The 23935-nt window shown below is 41.5% G+C and overlaps 1 protein-coding gene across 8 annotated transcripts in view; it reads left to right on the top strand.

Annotated features, from left to right (window-relative positions):
• LOC132835294 (polyunsaturated fatty acid 5-lipoxygenase-like) overlaps nt 1-23935 on the top strand; it is a 58517-nt gene that overhangs the window by 7619 nt on the left and 26963 nt on the right. For 3 of the 8 annotated variants that reach the window (XR_009647296.1, XR_009647295.1, XR_009647294.1), the window contains exons 4-5: nt 2021-2141; nt 19455-19667. Coding sequence is in view for 1 of the 8 variants with exons in the window: in XM_060854714.1 (XP_060710697.1) it covers nt 1172-1256; nt 2021-2093 (158 nt within the window). In the remaining 7 variants the exon portion in view is untranslated. Of the gene's footprint in view, nt 1-1171; nt 1257-2020; nt 2142-10004; nt 10148-19454; nt 21952-23935 lie in introns of those variants that run through there. The other 5 variants (XR_009647300.1, XR_009647299.1, XM_060854714.1 and 2 more) reach the window with 4 other exon arrangements.

Below are 23935 nucleotides of genomic sequence, written 5' to 3'. Positions count from 1 at the left end.
AGATGTGCCAGAGCATTACTTTAGCATAGTTTCTCAAACAAAATTGGAGTTTATATGACCCCACTCTAATCCCCTGAGGAGATTCAGCTTGTGTGCATTGAGTGTTGCTCAGCTGAATCATTCAAGTTAGTATTCAAACCTTTTACCCAGGTATTCTTCCCTTGTGTGACAGATAAAAGGCAGGGAATTTAATTAATCAAACCCGTCTTTATTTAACCCTTTAAGTGTCAATACTTAATATAAAACATGCATTCAATGAAACATTTGCTTTTCACTGATCTGAACTTCAACTTTAACTCACTCTATTTAACTTCATTTTACTTTACTTAATCCACATTTGACTCAGTGATTAGTACCACTGCTCCAAGGACCTGTGTTCACTTCCAACCTTGGTCAGCTATTTGTGTGGAGTTTGCACCTTCTCCCTGAGTCTACATGGGTTTCTGCTGGGTGCTACAGTTTGCTCCAACATCCAAAGATGTGCAGGCTAGCTGGCTTAGTACATTCCCATGGGGAATGTAGGGTTCCAGTAGGGAGTGCGTCTGGGTGGGACACTCTTTGGAGGGTTAGTGTGGACTTGATGGGCTGAATAGCCTGCTTTCCCACTATATAGGGATTCTAACTAAAAGTTTGGCTTGGATCAAATACAACTTGATTCAAATGAAGTGGCCAACTTTATTCTCCATGCAGATCTCCGTCACGTGGTTTTTTTTTTGTCTTCTCTCTGAAGATTTATCTGGGCACAGACTTGATTAGATTAGATTCCCTCCAGTGTGGAAACAGGCCCTTCGGCCCAACAAGTCCACACCGACCCTCCAAAGAGCAACCCACCCAGATCCGTTCCCCTACACCTAACACTACAGGCAGTTTAGCATTATTAAATCACCAAACCTGCACATCTTTGGATTGTAACACTTAGACAGTCTAGTAGTCAGTTCTGCTGCGCCCACCTGACCACAAAATGCCTTCATCATGTTCAGCATACAGCTGATACATGAACTTCCATCATTCTTATCATAAACAATCTAAACCCCTGAATTTGACTTCCAGGTGCGATGCATTCCCATGTATCTATGATCTTGTAAATATAAAAACCTCCAATCTCCTCAATCATCTCATAATTCACCATTGGGTCTCATATTCTGTATATAACGTGCATCTAACTTTACAGCGAAGAGATTCCACGATGATTCTATGGTGTCCCAGCTTCAGTTGCATCGCCAAGCTGAACTGTGGGAGAAACAGCTGCACTGCCGGTAATAGCCAAATATCTCAAATAAATGCAAAATACTGCAGATGCTGGAAATCTTAAGTTTAAAAGAAAATCCAGAAAGTGTTGGTGAAAGTCAGCAGGTCTAGCAGGAACTGTGGAGAAAGAAACAGTCATAATAGATCCTTTCTGAAAGAGTCATACTGGGTTCGAAACGCTAATTCTGTTTAGCAGGTGCAGCCAGACCTGCTGAGTATTTTCAGAAATTCCTGTTGTTGTCAACGTCCATTGAATATCATGGGGCAAATGTTAGATTATTTTCTTGCAGTTGTGTGGTACAAATGTTACTTGCATTATAGTCCATCCATATATTAAAGGATGAATATGCAAATCATGTCTGCAAATCTAAAACAGAGTTATGCAGTCACTTCCTTCCAGATTGAGACTTTCATTTGATTTGATTCAATCTTATCAGATCATTAGGCCTCCAGTGTTGGACCCTTATCAAAAGAGAATGTTTAGGAAAGAATGTGAAATTATATTGACAGGAATGCAAGAACTGGTCAGGACACCATCTTGAGTAGATATCACGATTGGACTGCATGAAGGTCTCAATTTTATATTAAAGAGACAATACTGTTTTAAAATCTGATAATTAATTTCAGTTTCTTGGGAACAACAAAAATGTTTTTCCCATTGAATTTTTAATCTTCATTGATGTAAGCAATTCCTGTTCTAATTCAATGATTTAATTTTTGCACAGAGATGTCTCTGACTCACGATCGAATGGTTCCTCTCTTTGTGTCCTAGGTGGAGGAAATTACCCTCAAAAATGCCAAAGTGTATTGATACTGGATCGTTGGTGAGCTCCCTGTGGGTTTGAGGTTCAGTTGTGAGAAAGAACTCTGTTTGAACTCTCTGTGGCAGAGAGGTAAGTATCACATTCTTGGAAGAAAGGCTCCATAGAAACCATGTGACAATGGAGGGGATATGGAGTACAAGTGCAAAAGAGATATTTGCACTGAAATGAAATGTTGCCTCAGCTGGAGCACTATGTCCATTTCTGGGTGATGCACTTTAGAGGTACTGGAGAGGTTGCAGAAAAGATTCACGAGAATTGTTTCGGGGAAGAGGAACTTCAGTGACCTGGGTAGATTGGAGACGTTCGCTTTGTTTTCCTTGATTAAGAGAAGGTTGAGAGGAGATTTCATCAAAGTGTTCAAAATCATGATGGGATCTGGACAGAGTTGACAGAGAGAAACAGTTCCCATCCATAAAAGGATCAAGAGTGAGAGGGCACAAATTTACAGTAATTTTGCAAAAGAAGCAAAAGCACTTTAACGTAAAAATTTCCTCACGTAATTTTTGCTGAAGATCAGGAATACACAGCCTGGGTGTGTAGTGGAGGCAAGCTCAGTTTATGCTTTCAAAGAGACTTGGATTGTTATCTAAACAAAGAAGATTGTTCAGGGTGGTGAGGAGAAGGCAGGGGAAAGACAGAAATTGAAATACTCATTCAGAAAGCTGGTGCAGAAATGACAGGCTGAATGACCACCTTCTGCACTGCAGTAATTCTGTGATTTTTGATGACAGGTACACTTGCAAATTTAGTACCAAAACCAATGCTCATTAAGTTGTGACCTAGTTCTGACTAATGTTCTGTATAATTGCTGAGAATGGATTTGTTACAGGGCCAGGTATTCCTGAGTTCTCAGTCAGTCAGTCAGTGTCTGATACTGTGTGAAATAACCCCACGAAGGCCGGTATTCTGTCACCGTGTCACCCTTCAATTACACATCAATAGTACAAGACACTGACCCAGCTAGCTCAGAGCTGGCTCCTAGAGTGGCCAGGACCCTCTGACACTCCTGCTTATATCAGTCAGGGCTCCCTGATTGGACCAGATTAACAGCCCCAGTCAGGGAACTTATATTCTGAGGTCCGCCTGGCTGATCTCAATCCAATCAATAAATCCTCGCCCACTCTTAATTTCTGACAGTAGGCCCGTTCTTTTTCCTGTAGCTTCTCCTGGGGCATTCTTGCAATGAGTCTGGTTCTTCGAACTCTGCCTCAGTCACTGGTGGTGTGTACCGAACCATAGCTGGCATTTTTCACCTGGAGCGCCTTGGAAGAAAATCATCATCTTCAGATGGTAACAGCGTAGAGACTGCGATATCTGCCATGTCCATCTCGTCCTCCGAGATTTCATTGATGCTAGGCAGAGGGGGGAGAAGTCAGGGATTTTGACAGCCTTGCTGGAGATTCTGAGAGGCCAAGTATGTTTCACTACTGCCCCATTTCTGAGATTGCAGCTTTCATGTGGTCTGCATGCTTGTTCAGGACCACCTCTCCTAAGTGAACTTTGTACATCATGAAACCCTACATCGCATTATCATGCCTCTTACCCATTTCCATGAATGCAACACCAAACTTTGCCCTCTGAACTAAACTGCCTCTTTCAGTTAGAGGGGTCTTGTGTCTTTGGGGTTCCTGATGCTGTTGACTCCTTTGCCCACCAGGTCTGGGAAGATCAGTTTTAACCTGGTGTGGAGTCTTCTCCCCATTAGCAACTCTGCTGGAGCAGTCCCTGTAGTCCATTGACGGTGGCCTGATAATCAAACAGGAACCAAGACGTTTTGGTATCGAGTGAAACTGTATGCTGTTTCTTTAAGTCTTCCTTCTAAGTTTGGACTGCTCTTCCCGCCAGACCATTGGACGATGGATGGAAATGATGATCGCGTCTTTTCAATTGTTGTCACCGTGTTTAACAAATGAATTCTATGCGCATCCAATCAATTTGAATGGGTGTCCACAATGACTGAGAACATACAGCCGATGGAAGGAGCAGTGTAGTAACAAAAGTCCAGGTTTTACCCAACCATTCTTGTGAATGTGGGAGGGCTGCTGACTGTAAACTTTGTCACTTCAGGCACTGCCTGACCAAAGTGGTCATGTCAGCATCTAATCCTGGCTACCAGACATCACTTGTCAATATCTTCATTTTGGAAACACTTGAATGACCCTGGTGGAGTTCAGACAGTGTCTAGTGGCGACCTTTATTCAGGACATTCACTCTTGTTCCTCATAAAAATATGCAATCCTGTGTTATGATCTGGTCTTCTCGGGTTCTGAGCAGTTTTGGTTCTGTTGCGTTGGCCCCTACCACTGGCTGCTTTAGTTTTGCTAGGACAGATCTTTTCTTGTCCACGGTCTGATATTGTCAGCAGTGACTGGAAGTGTGTCCAGAAAGGATTCTTCGAAATGGCAGCTCCACCAGTGGTGTATCTGCCAGTAGGAGGTGGCTCGAAGTATCCGCATTTGTTACTTGGACTCCCAGACAATGTTCCAGTTTGTAATTGTACTCAAATTAAGAGTCTGTGGCTGTGTGTGGCCTGAAGCTATGGGTAGCATTGTCCTATCCTCTTTAAGTAGTCCTAGCAGGGGTTTGTGGTTCATTACTATTACAAACTTATGACCATAAAGGTATAGGTGGAACTTTCTCACACCAAAGATGACTGCCAAACCTTCCTTCTCTATCTGGCTATATTTTCATTATGCATCAACCAATATCTGGGAGGCATACACTATTGGGCATTCCTCTTCGCTGAGCCACCGGTGAGCCAACACAACCCTGACACCACATGGGGAGGCATTGAACTTACATGATGACAGCTTCTTCTTCACTTCCCTAATGGCTATATCTTGGCTAATGACACCATTTGCTGAAAATGTGTTGCTGGTTAAAGCACAGCAGGTCAGGCAGCATCCAAGGAACAGGAAATTCGACGTTTCAGGCCAGAGCCCTTCATCCTGGTTCCTGATGAAGGGCTCTGGCCCGAAACGTCGAATTTCCTGTTCCTTGGATGCTGCCTGACATGCTTTGCTTTAACCAGCAACACATTTTCAGCTCTGATCTCCAGCATCTGCAGACCTCACTTTTTACCTAATGACACCATTTCCAGGCTGACGATTTTCCTATACAGGTGTAAGGTTGCCACATGTGACAATGAACTTAGCAGGTAGTTGCTTCAGTACTTAGCTGAATTCACATACTTTCTTAGAAAGGCTAGTTCACTATTTCAAATTATTTTCTGACCCTTGCTTAAAAATAAACAAGTCATCTTCACAGAACTAAAAGCTAACATCCACGTTTCCTTCATTTTCAAATTCCTGAATAATAACATGTTTTATAAACCTTCATCACAATTTGTTTAGTTTTGCAAAATGGGACTGAAGGAGATTGTGAAAAATTTAGAACACCCTTGGACCTCTGTTGAGCACTTTGATCACATCTTTTGGAAAGTCAACAATCCCATTGCAGGTAATGGAGATTTGCAAACAAAGTTTTTACAAAAAATTCTGACATAGGATTTGGGTGTCACTGGCTTGTTATCCATCCCTAATTCCCCCTTGAGAATATGGTGGTGAGCTGCCTTTTTGAACTACTGCAGTCATGGGATATAGGCCACAATGCTGTTAGGGAGGGAGTTCCAGTATTTTTACCTATTACCACTGATGAACAGCAATACATTTACAAGTCGGGATTATGAGTGGATTGAAGGGGGTGGTGTTCCTATTGTTAGAAACAAAATTCAATAAAATTTAGACGAGACCACCAAAACTGGAAACAATATAATTTATTCTTCGATCTTGCAAGAAAGGACCCCAGTTGCAGAAAGGAATTGAAGTGATGATTATTCAAACTACTACACAGTTATAATTTTGAGTTGCGTGAGGTCACCTCTCCCGACTCCTGCATTACCCAATCTCTCTTAGTGTTTTGCCTCTGCCCATCTATGCTCCACGCCCATTGCCCCCTTCCCCAGGTTGGCAACCTTCCTCTCTGTAAGTGCTGACACACATTATTTTGTCGACTGTACATCAAGATCTGTTTTAATGTTTTGTATCAATTCTGCTGGTACATTCCATCCTCGGACATTTCATTAACTTGCATCATTTTGTATAGCCCAAGCATTTCGGTTATCTCAGCTTTTTGCTGAAAACATAATTTTTAAAAAGAACTTATTTGCTACAATAATTACACACCAAAGTTAGTATTTAATTAACCACAATTATACACTGAAAAGTAGAGATACTCTTCCCTAAATACCTGCAGAGTTAATAATTCTGTATGCTTTTTCTATATCTGCAAAAACAACACACTTCCCATTTCTAACAACTCCCTCATTTCTTTTCTTTTACCATTTGTTGTTTTTGCAATTTTATTTTCTGCCCTCTTGTCACTTCACGGTGCAGAGGTTCACAATTTTGCCATTTCTGTCCTTCTAAGTCTGTCTTTTTCAAACTCCAGGAGTAATCTGCTACTCTCTTTTTCTTGCGCTTGTATTGTTGTCCTCACAAAGACATTACCAGCTTAGTCATTATCCATTTTAACACATTGAATCCTATCAGTCAACCTATAATTATTAGTAATACATGTATGCCTAAATTAGCTATCCATTTTCCCCAACCGGTCAGTCTCCAGTCACCCCATCCCCATCTTTTATTTTTTCGGAGTTCATCCGCAATTTCTCTCATATTGCTTGTCTTTTTCTTTACTATTTCTGCCTTATCTTCCACTATGGAAGAGGTGTCTGGGATGAAGGTGCAGCATTCCTTACCAATCAGTGCACAAGTTCCCCCTATTTCGGCCAAGAGATAGTCTAAAGCCATTCGATTCTGTAAAGCTGTTAGTCTTGTTGCTATAGTTTCGGTGGTTATGGCTGATATCTGGGATTGAGTTTCTCCCATTGCGCCGGTGGTATCATTAATTAAATTTTCAAGGGTAGCCGTCAGTTTCTGTATTTCCATCCCTGCCCTTGTAGTGCTGTCGATTGGGAGTAGTGTCCATAGCAGACGGTCTCCTTCAGGGACCTCTCGTGTCTTATGTCTTATCCCCCCCCTCCTTTCTTAGGTTGGGCTCATGTTTTTCTATTCGGAGGTAAGGGACTATATAAGCAAGGTAACAGCAACCACTCTATCCTTTCTTGTTTTAAGGCAATGCTTCATCAATTTCATTACATGCATTTATTTCCACACATTAGGTCACACAAATGTATTTTTCCCCGCGAATAAATGGATAGGCCTTCAGACCACATACCCAATATATCCCGTTCAATACTTGGGGAGTGTTTGTGGCAGTGGCTTGGTTGGTATGGACGCAAGATGACTTTCCTAATTGGAAGGGTGCGGCATTATTCTGATTACAGAAACAGGTGGTATTCACTGCTCCTTTTGGTGGGGAAATTCTGAGGCTATCAATAACACCCTGGATTTTCGGGGTTGGCCTTGGGAACCATCCCGCAAAGTTATATTTGCTCCTTTCAGATTCCCACTTTGTATTATTTAAGCCCGAGTCAAATTGTTGTACATCGTATATTTCTCTTTTGGTGAGCGGTATTACCAAGGTGGGTATCCCAGATTCGCCATGGTGTGGGACCTCTGCACAGACCCAATAGTTGGCAAGTCCCTCTTGTTCGGCATAATTTTGGCATAGTGTAGTGAAGTGATTTTTCCCGCTTCCTTGAACCGTTAGTACTACTAATGTCATAATACTATAGCAGTACCCACCCATCTCTGAACCCTGCCTATCACCCTATCTTAATCTTTTAGGCGCCAGGGAGAGGTGAGTCTGTGCAACCCTTACAATCAATACAATATATATCATCAAACATTAAAAGAGTCTTTTATCTTAGTTCATTCCCTCTTTCTCTTTCGGAGGGTTGTCTGTAGGATGAGCGTGCCACTCCGCTAATGGGCGTTCACGGGACCTTTGATGCGAGTGTGATGACTCCACCCTTTCTCAGCAGTCCGGATAGCTGTCTCAGTAGTCAGGAGGGTTAGGAATGGTCCCTCCCAGCTCGGGTGGAGTTTGGTATCTTTCCACGTCTTGATCAGGACCCAATCACCCGGTTGTCGAACTCAAGTGGAGGCATCTGGGTCAACAGACCCTTCTTCCTAAGGACAAACAAGGAAGAGCCGAGCGCCACAATATAATTCTTTAAAAACTTATCATTGAACTCTACAGTTGGTAATTCCCCTCTTCCACCCAAGAAAGGTAATCCAAAACATCATCCTATAAGGAGAGAGGCCTATATCATGTCTAAGAACAGTCGTAATGCGTAGCAATGCGATAGGTAAACATTTTGTCTATGGTAATCGACAAATGGTTGTCCATGTCTCTAGGACTAGCTTAGATAATTGCTTCTTTAAGATTTGATTCATTCGTTCCACCCGCCCAGAGGAGGGTGGGTGCCAAAGGGGTGTGGAATTCTTGCCTTTAGTTCTTGTAAGATCTTTGAAGTAAAGTGGCTATCTTGGTCTGAATCTATACTTTCCACACTTCCATATCGTGGGATGATATGTTCAAGGAGGTTTTCACCACTCCTTTTGAGGTGGCTAATGACATTTGGAAAGCTTCCACCCACCCGGTTAAGTGGCCTACTAAGACCAACAGGTACTTCTGTTTTCCCACTGGGGGTAGTTTGGCGTAATCCATCTGTATACTTTGGAAGGGTCTCACCCCTGGGTTCCTTCCTCCTTTGAGCCCTTCCCTTATTTTTTTATACATACTTAGAATCAGTGTAAATTGTCCCGTCCCGATTCTCTAAGTGTTTTAAAGCTTGATTTAATGCGTACAATTCGTAGGTCTGGGCTGACCATGTGTTAGGCAGGTCTGCCTCCACTGTTTGGTTTTTATCACCGTCCACTACTGCATATCCATTATGTCTTTTTCCTTCGACTACTCTCGATGATCCATCTATAAACAATCTATCCCCGTCATGTAAAGGTAGATCTCTCAGGTTCTGTCTAATTTTGGTTTGATATATGATATCTAAATAGTCATGTTCTAATTCTCGTTTGTCTAGAGGTTCTCCCTTCCATAAGAAGGTATCTGGGTTTAGACAGGTGTCTGTTGCTAACACCAGGTCATTTTCTTCCATCAGGATGGCCTCATCAATCATCTCCCTGCCTTTTGGTTTAACACAGTTCTGACTTGATGGGGGGGTACTAACTACTAGAAGGCTGCTCCATCTGCTGTCTTTGCAGCTCCTAAATCTTTTAGTCCCTTTTCCCCCTTTGCAGTAAACAATGGGGCACCCTGAAGATCTGAAATTGTAGGTAATAGGGAATATATCACGGCTTCTTGTGGATTCAGGGTCGCTTCTTTAGCTACCTCATCGACCAGTCTATTTCCTCTTACTTCCGATTCATTCCCCTTCTGATGTCCGTTTATATGAACTATCGCTATTTCTCTGGGGAGTAATAGGGATTCCAGCACTTGTTTCATCAATTCCTCATGTGTTAGTTCTTTTCCTCTGCTATTTATCAGTCTTCTTTCTTGCCAAAATTTTTTTTGAAGGTATGTGCACTCCAAACACATGTTTGGAGTCTGTACATATTGTTCCTTTTTTTGTTTTCTAAGGTTCTGAGAGCTCTTTCTAGGGCATAGAGTTCACAAGTTTGGGCTGACCAGCCATTAGGCAGTGTTTCAGCCTCGATAATGCTTCCCTCTATCCCGTCTACTACAGCATATCCATTATGCCTTTTACCCTCAAGAATATGGGAGGACCCGTCGATAAACAATCGAGCTCCCGCATGCAGCGATACATCTCTTAAGTTCATTCGCACTGTAGACTGATATTCAGTAATATCAAGGCAGTCATCTTCTGGATTGCCAAGGGCCACTCCCCTCTCTCCGCCACAGAAATGCAGCTGGATTCAAGCAACTGTCTGTGACTGACACAAGGTCATCCTGTTCTATTAAGATTGTCTCATATTTCAAGATCCGAGAGTCTGTGAGCCATTGTTCTGCTTTCTGATTTAGTATGGTCCGTACCTGATGTGGGGTGCTGACTATTGAGGCTCCCCCAAAAGTAAGTTTCCGACTCTCCTCTACCAATAAGACTGTTGCTGCCACTGCCTGCACACACTCTGGTCAGTAATGCATCTTTTCATTCTTTAATTACAATGAATTAATGCAGTTCATTTTTTAAATTAACCATGAATCAATATGACAGGTCACTGAAGGAATCCTGCCAATTAATATTGATTCAGGCTAACATAATTGATTTATTATAAATATTAATTATTAATTATATATATTATATAATTCAGGGTGGAAACGCAACAAGTGACCAAAACATTTTAAAAACTGTAATTGCGCAGTTCTGTTTGTTTACCAGTGACTTGTGACTTCTCGCTCTGTTTCTGTAATTGTTTTTGCTCGAGCACATTCATTTTTAAGAACCTCAACAGATTCCATAGCACCATGTGCAGTTAATTCAATCCCCAATTTGGTGGCAATGTCTCGTCATGAACGCAAAACTGACTCTTCATGCCTCTCATCCCAAAACTGTCACCATAATCCAATTAACTTTTTCGTTCCCACTCCCTTTGGCTTAAACTTTAAGGATGACCTTGCTGCCCCCGTACTGAGTAGGAAAACTACGTCCTCTTTGTAAGGTCCCACCTTTAAATTTAGCAAGGGTTCCTGGTGGGTCCTCGGGGCAGGAACCCCTGACACCCCTATTTTTCATCAAGGTTCATAAACGACACTGCCATTACTTCCTTTTTCAGATCAGGATACTCTCTCTTAAAGTGACTTGTCTTTCCACAGTAATAACATCCCACCTGTGCGGATTTCCACTTTGATTCTTGTTCCTGTCCACCAGACCCCTTAACATCTCCTCCCTTTATTTTCAACATGCTGCCCACCACCATTCTGGTTTCCTTCTCTTTTTAGTTTTGTCCTTTTCTTTATTACCCAATGTTTTGTTTAGACCTTGATTTTTAAAGAAATACTGCAATATTTCTTGCCCCCTGTAATCTCAAATATAATTTATCAATTTATGCTTGTCTAACTTTAAAGCCTGTTCTAAAAATACATTTAGGAATCGTGTGTGTGTGTGTGTGTGTGTGTGTGTGTGTATAATAAATTCATTTATTCAGTATTTAATATTTAAAATGTAAAATGCATACAGTTCCCAACTTTGAAATCCACCATAATTACCCGGTTTTAGTCCCTTGATCCAAAATTAGTTTTCTGAAGTTGTCCTGACCAGTCATTGCACAATTACAATGCTATCGGTCGTTAAAAAAATTTCTAATGCATGAGTAATGGCTGAATCCAAGGTCACCGATTTTAACCATAGGATTTTTTTTTGATTTATTACAATCTAATGTTTAACTGAGACAAATCGCTTTTATGTAAGGATAAAAGAGATTAGTTAGAAACTAATAGCAAGGTAGTCATGACCTGTAAAAAGAGCAGGAGTTAACATTTTATTTCATAATCTTGCAAAATCCTTAACCTTAAAAGAAATCATGTTAAAATTTCCATAATAGAAATCAGATTCAAAACAGTCCGGGATCTCAAGCTTCAGGGAACATTCAATCACCATCAAACAAATGTGCATTCAAAATGAATCACCAAGGGTTAAACTTTCTACTAGCTGTATAGCTCTTTTCGTTCTCTCTCTCTCTCACACACACACACACACACACACACACACACAGACACACACAGATACTTTGAGCTTCCTGCAACGACTCCTCTAGGTTTTGAATATTTTTCTGGATGTCTGGCTATAAATTAGTTACGAAGTGTACTCTCAGTAGCCCTTCAGCTCCTAACCCTTCTGACACGAAGCATAATCTGATTCCTCCTGACTGTAAGGCTGTTTTCAATTGACATTTTATCATTTTTTTTATCATTTCCTCACGTCCGAGGATTGTACTTCCAATCTCTTAACGTTTTTCCTAAAGGACTGTCCGTTGGGATGTGGTCCTCGGAAGTCTCTCTCATGTCTCCTTCGACACATAAACAACTAATACTCGGCCGTTTCTTTATGTAATTTAATTAACCTTACTGAGATCCAGTGTCACCTTCTTCCACACCCACTTCAGGGTCCTGACCTTCACGTGGGGGATTTCCCCTCTTAACAACTGGTCTAAGGCTGGGTGGTCGAATCAGGTAGACACCTCACTCATCAGATTAATTTAGCCAATTAAATACCTTAATTTATGTGTTGCCAATTCCCCGTACTTCTCGTACGTGCCCGACCACCAAGGCAATACTTAAAGGTCCATTTTCATACCTTGGTCTGTGCACAAGAGTCACCTGGTCGAATGTGCCCAGTCCCGCGGCAATACCTGGCAGCAACCACCCCGTTGCTTGCCCTAGACAACTATCACTACCTATCTCGGCTGCCTGGATACCTGGCCCTTGTATACACAAGAGTTAATCTGACCACGCCACTGTGTGTCAGCGTGCCCTGTCCCACAGCAATGGTGGCAGCAACAACTGTTGCTTGCCCCGTTCGCCCGGAGATATACAGATATATCTTACCCGGATCTTCCGTACACAAAAGTTACCCGACCAAACCCGCCGTACGCCAGCCCACGGCAATGGCAGCAACAACCGTTGCTTGCCCCGGTCGCCCGGAGAAATATATCTTACCCGGATTTTGTGTATAAAAGAGTTACCCGACCAAACCCGCCACGTGTTAGCGTGCTCCACCCTGCGGTGATGGTAGCAAATACCGTTGCCTACCCCGGTCACCTGGATAATGCTTATTCAAGACCTTTTTCTTACTCGGGTCCTGTGCACAAGAGTTACCCGACCGAACCCTTCACGTCTCAACCCGTCTTGTTTCCAGGGTCTCTCAGTCCGGATCTCGCTCGCCCGAGCCGCTGCGGCAAAGAGGGAAACTAAAGACCGCCAAAATCAGCGAGGTGCACCTTCTCGGTTTTCCCAACAATTGCCGAGCAACCGGAGCTTGGGATCCCAGGACGAGCACCCAAATCTGTTAGAAACAAAATTCAATAAAATTTAGATGAGACGACCAAAGCTGGAAACAAGACAATTTATTCTACGATCTTGCAAGAAAGGATCCCAATTGCAGAAAGCAATTGAAGTGATGATTATTCAAACTACTACACAGTTATACTTTTGAGCTGCGTGAGGTCACCTCTCCCGACTCCTGCTTTACCCAATCTCTCTTAGTATTTTGCCTCTGTCCATCTATGCTCCACGCCCATTGCCCCCTTCCCCAGGTTGGCAACCTTCCTCTCTGTAAGTGCTGACACACATTATTTTGTCAACAGTACATCAAGATCTGGTTTAACATTTTGTATCAATTCTGCTGGTACATTCCATCCTCGGACATTTCATTAACTTGTATCATTTTGTATAGCCCAAGCATTTCGGTTATCTCAGCTTTTTGCTGAAAACATAATTTTTAAAAAGAACTTATTTGCTACAATAAATGCACACCAAAGTTAGTATTTAATTAACCACAACTATACACTGAAAAGTAGAGATACTCTTCCCTAAATACCTGCAGAGTTAATAGTTCTCTTGCTGTACCCTTTTTTTCTGTATGCTTTTTCTATATCTGCCTAAACAACACACTTCCCCATTTCTAACACGATGTATGTGCTCCCTTTGACCTTTTAGGTGATAGCGGTCTCCCAAGTCTCCCATCCAATGTGTGCCATCCCTAAAGCTTCCTCCAGGTGTTATTCATCATACAGGAGGACAGACTCATTAGTCGAGAAGTTGTGGCTAATCGATGGGGGGGGGGGGGGGGGCGTTCTTGACCATGTTGAATCTGATGCCATGAGACTTCTTTGGATCTGGAGTAAGTGGACTCCAAGGGCAATTTGCTCTCAATTGAATACCATTGCAGCACCACCTTTGCTGTATACCAGTGGGAAAGCTGTGTAGCCAGGTCTGTAGCTGTGAAATTCAGTCCAGAACTAGTTAGGGAGTTCATTTAAGTGCTTTGTGGAAACAGTCTGCTCAACTCTCCTCTTCTGCCCTTCCAACTTTGACAGTAAGCCTTTGTTTCATTTTTTTGCTCTGTGTGTAGGGGGTTTGCTTATTGCGACTGTTGTGTATATTCGGAACAGCATAATTAACTCTAGTTTGGATAGGCTGAGTTCTGTAGTGGTTCTTTATTCTGTTCTTTGTGTTTCATTGTGTAATCTTGTGAATAAATTTTTGTCGTAGCGTGTTTTGAGAAGATTTGTAGCTCAGGTTCTGGATCCAGATTCGCTTGCTGAGCTGGGAGGTTCATTTCCAGACATTTCGTCACCCTACTGGGTAACGTCTTCAGTGGGCCTCAGATGAAGCAGTGTACATGATTCCTGCTTTCTGTTTTTAGGTTTGGGTTTCTTTGGGTTGATGATGTCATTTCCTGTGGGGATGTCTCGGTTTGGAGTGTCCTAAGATGGATGCGTTGTCCCAGTCGAAGTGGTGTCCTTCCTTATCTGTATGTAAGGATATTAGTGAGAGAGGGTCATGTCGTTTTGTGGCTAGTTGGTGTTATTGTATCCTGGTGGCTAGTTTTCTGCCTGTTTGTCCAACATAGTGTTAGTTGCAGTTCTTGCATGGTATGTTGTAAATTACATTAGTTTTGCTTGTTGTCCGTATTGGGTCTTTCAAATTCATTAGCTGCTGTTTTAGTGTGTTGCTGGGTTTGTGGGCTACCATGATGCCAAGGGGTCTGAGTAGTCTTTGATGTAGGGGAGAGTGGCTAGGATTTCTGGACTCGTTTTGTCTGCTTGTTTGGGTTTGTTGCTGAGAAATCAAGGACTGTTTTCATTGGGTACCGTTTTTTTTTTATTAGATTAGATTATTTACAGCGTGGAAACAGGCCCTTCGGCCCAACATGTCCACACTGACCCGCCGAAGCGCAACCCACCAGACCCTTTGAATACAATGTAGAGGTGATTTTCCTCTGCTCTGCATGGTTCCTCTGTGCTGCAGTGTGTGTTGGCTCATTGAAATAATGTTCTGATGCATCCATCTTAGGACAATCCAAACAGAGACACTCCTAGGAATTCCTAGAAGCATGGCATTCCAACCAGAACTCTATCAACAATCACATCAAGTTAGACCCCATCTACCACCCTCTGAGAAAAAGAACCGGAAATGACATCACCACAGGAAATGACATCACCAACCCAAAGAAACCCAAATATATAAATAGAAAGCAGGAATCATGTACACTGCTTCGCCTGAGGCCTACTGAAGCTGTTACCTCGTAAGGTGACGAAACGTCTGGAAATGAACCTCCTAGCTCAGTGAGCGAACCTACATCCAAATTTTTGTCTGTTTTAAAACCTGCTAGTCAACCTCGCTAACTTATTCCGGGTAATTTTCACTGTACACTTACCAGAACAAATGGTCTGGGCTGCTTGCTTAAGAATGTTTTGAGTGGTCTGGCCTAGTCTATAACACACTAGCAGTTGAGCGGTTGGTGATTAGGATTTTGTCTATAACTATATCAGGCTGTTGCTTTCCATAAGACAACTGTAAGACAACTGTTCCAACTTTAACCCTAGCTCCTAGTTGTTAGAAAGGGTGACTTTGCGGCAGGGCTGAGTTTGCCATTGTTGTTTCTCGTGCCTTCATCGATGCCAGGTGGTCTGTCTGGTTTTTATTCCTCTTTTGGAGAGGCAGCTGAGAGTTAACCATGTAGGTCAGACCAGATAAGGGGGACAGTTTCCTTCCCTAAAGAACATTAGTGAACCAGATGTGTTTTTGCAATAGCCTACAATAGTTTCGTGCTCATCATCAGCCTTTTTTAATTCCAGCTATTTATTGAATTTTAATATAATATCTGCCATAGCAGGATTTGAACTCTGGCACCAGAAAATTGCCCGAGTCTCTGGAATTAATAAACCAGTGACACTACCACTAGGCCATTCCCTCCCAAATTAGAAGAGCTCATACTCTGAGACGGTATTACAAAAATATCAACAATCGAATATTTATTACACCAGTGAAACCAATTAGAAAGAAAGAATCCGTATTGCTATAGGACTGTTAATGACCTCAGGATTTCTCTAGATACTTTATAGGCAATGAAATATTTTTGAATGAAATTAGAATGTAGAAAACGAGGTGTGTAGGACGTTACCATAACTGATGATGTGCTAATGAGCATATTTATCAGCTTTCTTGCCAAGAATATTTGATTCTTATGCTCCAAAAATGCACTTTATTGATAACATTTTCGAAAGTGCATAACAAAACATTGTGATTTGTGAACTGCAGAGATTACAATCAAATTGAACTTGTCTCCATAGAGCATGTAGGAGAAAGTGAGGACTGCAGATGCTGGAGATCAAAGTCGAGTTTGGTGCTGGAAAAGCAGAGCAGGTCAGGCAGCATCCGAGGAGCAGGAGAATCTGTTCCTCTGATGCCGCTTATCCTGCTCTGCTTTTCCAGCACCACAATCTCGACTCCATAGAGCATGTGTCACTCTGAGATGACTCAGTACAACTTCAAATCTCCTGATATTTACAATGAATATTCCATGGAGGAGAAAGTGAGGACTGCAGATGCTGGAGGTAGGGCTTTTTTGAAGAAGGGTTAATGCCCGAAACGTCGACTCTCCTGCTCCTTGGATGCTGCCTGACCTGCTGCGCTTTTCCAGCAACACATTTTCAGCAATGAATATTCCATGTCAGGTATGCAGTTTGAGTGGTTCCGCACAGTTTCCCCACCTGTCCAGCAACCTCAGAGGTATCAATTCAAATCTTGAGTGTGGTTGTCTTCCAGGGGAATCTCTTTGCGCTGATCCTTCCTGGTTGACATCCAATAAGGCACTGGACACTGAGAAATTTGTGTTCATAGTAATCTGTTTTACTATCCTTTCTGTCAAATTAAAACACCTAACATTTTCCCACATTATACTCCATTTTCCATAATTTTTGACACTAACTTTATCTATGGACCTTTGTATACTCTTTTTAAACCCCGCACAACTTGCCTCCCTGAAAATCTTTGTATCATCAGATAAATGTGGTTACAATATAATTGTTTGACCCCCTATTCCAACTTATTAATATTAATAAGTTTCTAAACATTTAAGTAAATGTCATTCTCAGACAGAAAGAGCATATAATGCATTGAGGGGAAAGAGGAGATTCACCCGGATGTTGCCTGGACAGGAGTATTTTAACAATGAAGAGAGGCTGAATAAGCTCGGGTTGTTTCTTTTTGATGCAGAGAAGTTTGAGCCTTGCAGGGTCCTGATTGTAATGGAAAGATAGTGATTAGTATGGACAGTGTGGATATCATCCCTTTGTTGAAGGGTCATTAACAAGGTGGCACAACTTTTAAGGTGAAAGGCAGAAAGTTTAGAGGGAATTTGAAGAAATGGTTTTCATCCACAGGATGGTGAGAATCTGAAAAAATGGCTTTGGAGGGTAATTGTGATGGAAAACTTTACAACCTTTAAAAAGTATTTGAATGTCATAACATTCAAGAATATAAGGCAACTGCTGAAAAGTGAGATTAATTTGGATATAATGGGTCCAAGGGCTTGTTCTATACTATATGATTCTATGCTTTTGTGTACGGGATAAGGGCCTGTTTCAGGTCAACAAAATAGTTGACAACTTCTTACTGGTTCCTTTCTCAGGAGAATGACTTTCATTGGTCAAGGCAATCAGCTTGATTTAAAACTTAAAATTTGGCAGATCACTGCCAATCATCATTACTTTTGTATTCTCTATCACAACAACTCAACTAATCAGAGTCCACTTGCCAACCAATAAGTCCTCCATCTCATACATTTAATGATATTCTTATGAACTGTCCTGATGAGTGCAAGATGAGAAGCCTTGCTGAAGTGTCTTTTTTCAGCAATAATCAATTTCTGTTCTACCAAATTGCTGCATTGTAACACTGGTCCATGTGGAACTCCATCTATTATGATTTACTAACCTTAAAAATAACCATTTATCCCGACCCTTTATTTCCCATTAGTGAATTAACCTTCTAACATATCACCCCAACACCATGAGCTCTGATCTTGTAAGGTAATCTTTTATGTGTCAATTATCAAAAGTCTTCTGGAAAGCAAATGATGCAGTATCCTCTGATTTCCCCATTCAGTGATTTTTTTTTGTATTCTTGCATTGGATGTGGGTACAGGCAAAGCTGGCATTCATTATCCATCTCTAATTATTTTGAACTGATTAGCTCTCTATACCATTTCAGAGTCAACTGCATCACTATGAGTCTGGAGTCACATGTAGGTTAGACCAGGTAATGATGGCAGATTCCTTTCCTGAAAAGACATTAGCTAACCAGATAGGCTTTTGTAACAATCAACAATGTGTTCACTTTTAATTTGAGATTTTATTGAATTCAAATTTTGCTCGCTGCCATGGTGAGATTTAAACTCATGTCCCTACAACATTAACCTGGGACTCTAGATTGCCAGTCCAGTGGTGTTCCCGCTATGTCACCACCTCCCGTGCTTGTTACCCCATCAAAGAACACCTATAAATTTATCAAACATAATTGCCCTTTCAAAAACTATGTTCACCCTGCCTGTATTATGATTTTCTCATAATCATGCTACTACTTCCTGAGTAATGCATTATAATATTTTTCAATGGCAGATATTAAGCTAAGTGGCCTGTACTTTGCTACTTTCTGACTATCTCCTTCCTTGAGTAGAGGTGTTCAGCCCAATATTTGTCCTTCAAACAACTTTTAAAAACATAGATAATCTTGTTATTAACACACTGCTGTTTGTGGGAATGACCTTTGTGCAAAGTGGAAGTCTCATTTCCTTTGTTATGTCCCTTCAAAACAACACAATGTATAAATACAAGTGTTGGTTTTTTGTCATAGGAATAAGGAATTAAATAATCATCAGATACTATCCACGAAATGTAGCGTTAATGCAACCAAGAGATTTTCATGTAACTCGAATGTAATGTAACTAGCTATGAAGTATAAACCTAATGCATTAAACAAGACAGAGTCTTTCTTCTGCTGAAGATATGTGCTTCTTTCCCTCTTGTTATCAGTAAATCTCGCTGATACCGATAAGTAGGATTGCTGACAGTGAATCTATCCAAAGCATCTCAGATGGTTCCAACGGAGAGGACCACAGCATTTGCAGTAAATTTCAAAATTCTTCAGACAGCACAAGATAGAACATGAAACTGAAAGGTTGCTCTCTGCACTAGGTTGTGCTGAATCCTTATTCACGATATCAATCAAGCCACTTCTATTAATGACAAAAAGTGCCCACTGTTTACTCAAAACATATTGCTGTGTACCAGAGGAGAAACGAGTTTGACTATTAATATAGAGTCACAGAGTTCTTGTCTGGTGTGGAGGGATTGCCTTCAACTGAATTAGCTTTAAATTGTTGTTAACAGGACCTTGGTATTTCTGGAATATTAACTTTTTTTTTCTCTTTCTCAGTGTTTGCCAAAGATCATTGAGAAGGAAGATTGGTTTATCGAAAAGCAGTTCTTGAACGGCTTCAACCCAGTCCTGATAGAGAAATGCAACAAAATCCCACCGTGCTTCTGTGTGACAGATGATATGGCCAAGATGTCTCTCGGAACTCCACGCTGAAGCAAGAAATGGAGTACATTTATTTTCAATCTATCACAGAATTGCCAAAGTGTTATGGTACTGATGGAGGTCATTGTGCCCATCATGTCTGCACCGGCTCTTCAATAACCATCATTACCAAGTGTAGATCTGCTTTTTTCTGCATCTTTGTACATTATTTCTATACAGATAATCATCCAATGCCCTCTTGTGACTCATTGGAACCTATCTTCGCCACACTTACAGGCCATGCATTCCACACCCAAACCACTCACTGAGAAAAAAACGTTTTTCTCACGTTATACTCGCACCTTTTGCAATTCATTTTAAATCTATGCCCTCTTGTTCTCATTTCTTTCACAAATGGGAACAGTTTGTCCCTATCTACTCAATCCAGCTGCTCATGGTTTTGAAAGTCTCTATCAGATTTACTGTTTTTTTTCTCCAGGGAGAATAGTCCTAACTTCTTCAATCCATCTTCGTACTGAAGTTCCTCATCCCTGAAAGATACAGTTGCTTTAGAAGAAATTAGGAGAAGATCCATATGACTCATTCCTGAGTTGGAAATCTTATCTTATGATCAGAGTTTTGAAATGGTTTGGCCTAAACCCACTGGAGATTACCATAGGCAATTTTATTGAAACACATAAGAGCTTGAGCGGAGTGGAGGATGTTTCTACAACTAGGGAAAATAGTTTAAAAATGGGGAGGTGGAGTGATGGTACTGTCTCTGGATGAGGATCAGGCTAAAGTCCTGGGGACCAAGGTTCAAATTTCACCTCCACAGGTGGTGAAATTTAAATTCAATTAATACATCTGGAATTGAAAGGTAGTCTCAGTAACAATCATCATGTTTTTATACACAGTTATAAAAATTCATTAGTTCATTAATTTTCTTTAGGGGAAGGAAATCTGGTGCCTTTATCTAGTCTGGCCTAAGCTTGACTCTAGACTCACAGCCAAAGGGTTGATTCTTTACTGCTGTCTGAAATGGCCCAAAAAGATGCTACTTTCAAAGACTTTAAATATCAATTTACCTAGCGACCTGTAATTGGATGAAATGTGGGTTCCAGCAGTCTTGCTAAAAGAATAAGGCCTTAAATTAAAGCAAACAACAATAGACTTTGATGTGCATCAGAACGTGATACAGTCCAAATGCACAACATATATTCTAACAAGTAGAATTGACGTGGTAAATATGGGTAAACTGTGATTGAACACCCAACAGTGCACATTAAACAGTATGTGCCTTTAAGAGGGTGTCAGAAGACAGGAACCTGGGAATCGTCTGCATAAATCACTGAAGGCGACAGCAAAATTGGGGTCCCAGGCTTTATAAATAGAAACAGAATATGAAATCAAGGAAGATATGGTGAACCTTCAATGAACACTGGATTTGCCTGAAATGGAGTATTCTCAGTCCTAGACTTTAGCAGGGATTTGAAAACACAAGTGAAGTTGGCAAAAAGATTTGCAAGACATCCATCCTTTCCCAGGATGAGGAACTTCAGTGACAAGAGAAGGCTGAGCGGAGGTTGATTCAGGATGTTCCAAATCAGGTGGGGCCTGTTCAGAGTAGACAGGAACAAACTGGTCCCATTGATGGGAGGATCGAGAACCAAGCAGCCACAGATTTAATATGAAAGGCAAAAGAAGTAATTGCAACAAGAGCAAGATCTGAATGAAACAGGAGTGCTTAGGATCTGGAATGCATTGACTGAGAGTGTGAGGTAGATAGATTCATTTGTGGCTCTCAGCAGGGAATTGGATCATTACATAAAGACAAAAAAATGATGGGACTATAGCAGGAAGTTGTGGGGAGTGTGACAAGGTGATTTGCTTTTGCAGAGTCAGCACAGGCAGCAGACTAAATGGCTTTTCTCTGTGCTGTAACTGTCCTATAAAGTTTTGGGATGTAGGATTATCAGTCTGATAACATAACTAACAATGGCATTTAGGTACCATTTTCACATTCCAAAGAGCCGTGCACCCAAGAAGTTACTTTTGGACTTGCAGTCACAATTGCCATGTAGGCAAATAATGCATTTTAATTTTGCATGGCAATGCCATACAGATTAGCAATGAAAGAAAGATCAGTTAATCTGTTGCTATTGCTCTTCATTAGCAAGAAAAGCAGGAAGAATAGCAGTGTCTGTCTTCATACAGAGCCATGGGAATCTTGTACATTCACCCACATGGTCACAGCCATACAGTATGATAGCATAAAAATAATCCTTCAGTCCATTGTGTCCACCCCAATCATCAAGCACCTATCTACTCTAATCCCATTTCCCAGCACTTAGCCGTTAGCCTTGTATGCCATGACTTTACAAGCTTTAAAATAAATACTTCCTAAATGTTATGATGGTTCCTGCACCTACAATCTTTTCAGGCAATGAGTTTGAGATCCCCAATATCCTCTGTGTGAAATAATTTCTTCATGAATCCCTTATAAACCTACCATTTCCTTACCTTAAAACTATGCTGCCTGGTTATTGACCCCTCTACTGAAGGAAGATGCTTCTCCTTATCTACTCTGTCAATGCCCCTCAGAAGTTTGCACACCTCAATCAGGACCCTTCACAGCCTTCCCTGCTCTGAGGAAAGCCCACCTTCTCCAGCCTGTCTTCATTGTTGAATGAGTCTATGCCAGGCAACATCCTGGTGACTCTTCTGCATGCCTACAGTGCAGTCGCATCCTTCTTATTGTGAGGGGACTGGTACTGCACACAGTACGACAGCTGTGGCCTAATTAGTGTTATATTCAGCTTCTTCATAACCCCCCCTTGCTCTTGTATTCAATGCTTTGACCAATGAAGGCAAGTATCCATTGTGCCTTCTTAATCGGCTTATGCACATTCCCTGCTGCCTTCCATGTGGTTTAACATTTCACCTGAGGGTGACTGTAAGTGTTAGGAAAACCTCACTTGGATCTCATGTTTGTTAGTGTCAAGCACTGTAATGGTGGGAAGTGAAAAAACCTGGAGCCAGTTCTTCTCTCATTGTGAGACCCTGTGGAGCTTTGGTAGGCCTTGGCTCCTTATGCTCTCCATTATTTCCTTTTGACGAGACAAGCAAAATGAAAACAGGACAGCATTGAGTTGCAATAGATTCTGGAAAACTCAGCTCTCTTGAAGGCTTGTGTGTTTGGACGAGATCAGAGAATGGAGGGATTTGAAAAATGAAGATTAGAATGGAGGGATTTGAAAAATGAAGATTAGAATTTTAAAAATGTGATGTTGTGTCTGGAGCCCATACAGAACACAAGAGGTGATGGCGATTGGGACTTGGTGCAAGTTAGAATAAAGAGTAGCAAGGTTTTGGATTAAATTTTCAGTTATAGACCATATGAGGCCATCCAGGTGAGCATTGAAAGTCACACGTTATAAGATGATCCACATCGATAATGTATTCAGACAATGTCTGATTATTGATCTGTCCTCCTTAGTGTTTGTTACAGAGTGGGAATATCTTCATTGTCAACTATGAGATCTTGGTGGGATTCTTGTCAATGTAATTGAAGGTGTGCAGCACACTGCTGCACCTCTCTGCCTGCTTTACTGTAATGAAAAGAACTACATGATACTCATTGCTATCCAGGTAGGATCTGAATTGCTTCTTACTTTATGAACATTTATCACTGGCATCTACCCAACAATGTGGAAAATACCCAGGATTGTCCTGTATGTAAAAAGTAAGACAAGTTCAACCCTACCAATTACTGCCCCATGTGTCTGCTCTTGATCATCAGTCAAGTGGTGGAAGGTATCATCAATAGTGCTATCAAGCAGCACTTGCGAAGTGACACCCAGTTTGGGTTCCAGCAGGGCCACACAGCTCCTGACCTCAATACAGCCTTGGTTGAAACATGGACAAAAGAGCTGAATTCCACAGGTTAGGTGGCAGTGACACCACTTGACACTAAGGCTGCATTTGATTGAGTAGCATCAAGAAGCCCAAGCAAAACTGAAATCAATGGGTATCAGGGGCAAACTCTCCAGTGGCCGGAGTCATATCTGGCACATAGAAAGATGATTGTGGTTGTTGGAGGTCAATCATCCTAGCTTTAGGACATCTCTCCAGGAGTTCCTCAGGTTAGTGTCTTAGGCACACACCCCATCATAAAATCAGAAGTGGAGATGGTTGCCGATGGTTGTGCAATGTTCAGCACCATTCGCAACTCATTAGAATGTGAAGCAGTCCATGTTCAAATGCAGTAAGATCTGGACCATTTCCAGGTTTGGGCTGACAAGTGGCAAGTAATATTCATGCCACACAAAGACCAGGCTATGACCATCACCAATAAGAGACAATCTAATCACTGACCCTTGACATTCAATGGTGTT

This window comes from Hemiscyllium ocellatum, chromosome 44, assembly GCF_020745735.1.
Source record: "Hemiscyllium ocellatum isolate sHemOce1 chromosome 44, sHemOce1.pat.X.cur, whole genome shotgun sequence".
Lineage (NCBI taxonomy): Eukaryota > Metazoa > Chordata > Chondrichthyes > Orectolobiformes > Hemiscylliidae > Hemiscyllium > Hemiscyllium ocellatum.
The sequence above is the reverse complement of the archived record's forward strand: the minus strand, read 5'-3'. Positions and strand labels throughout refer to the sequence as shown.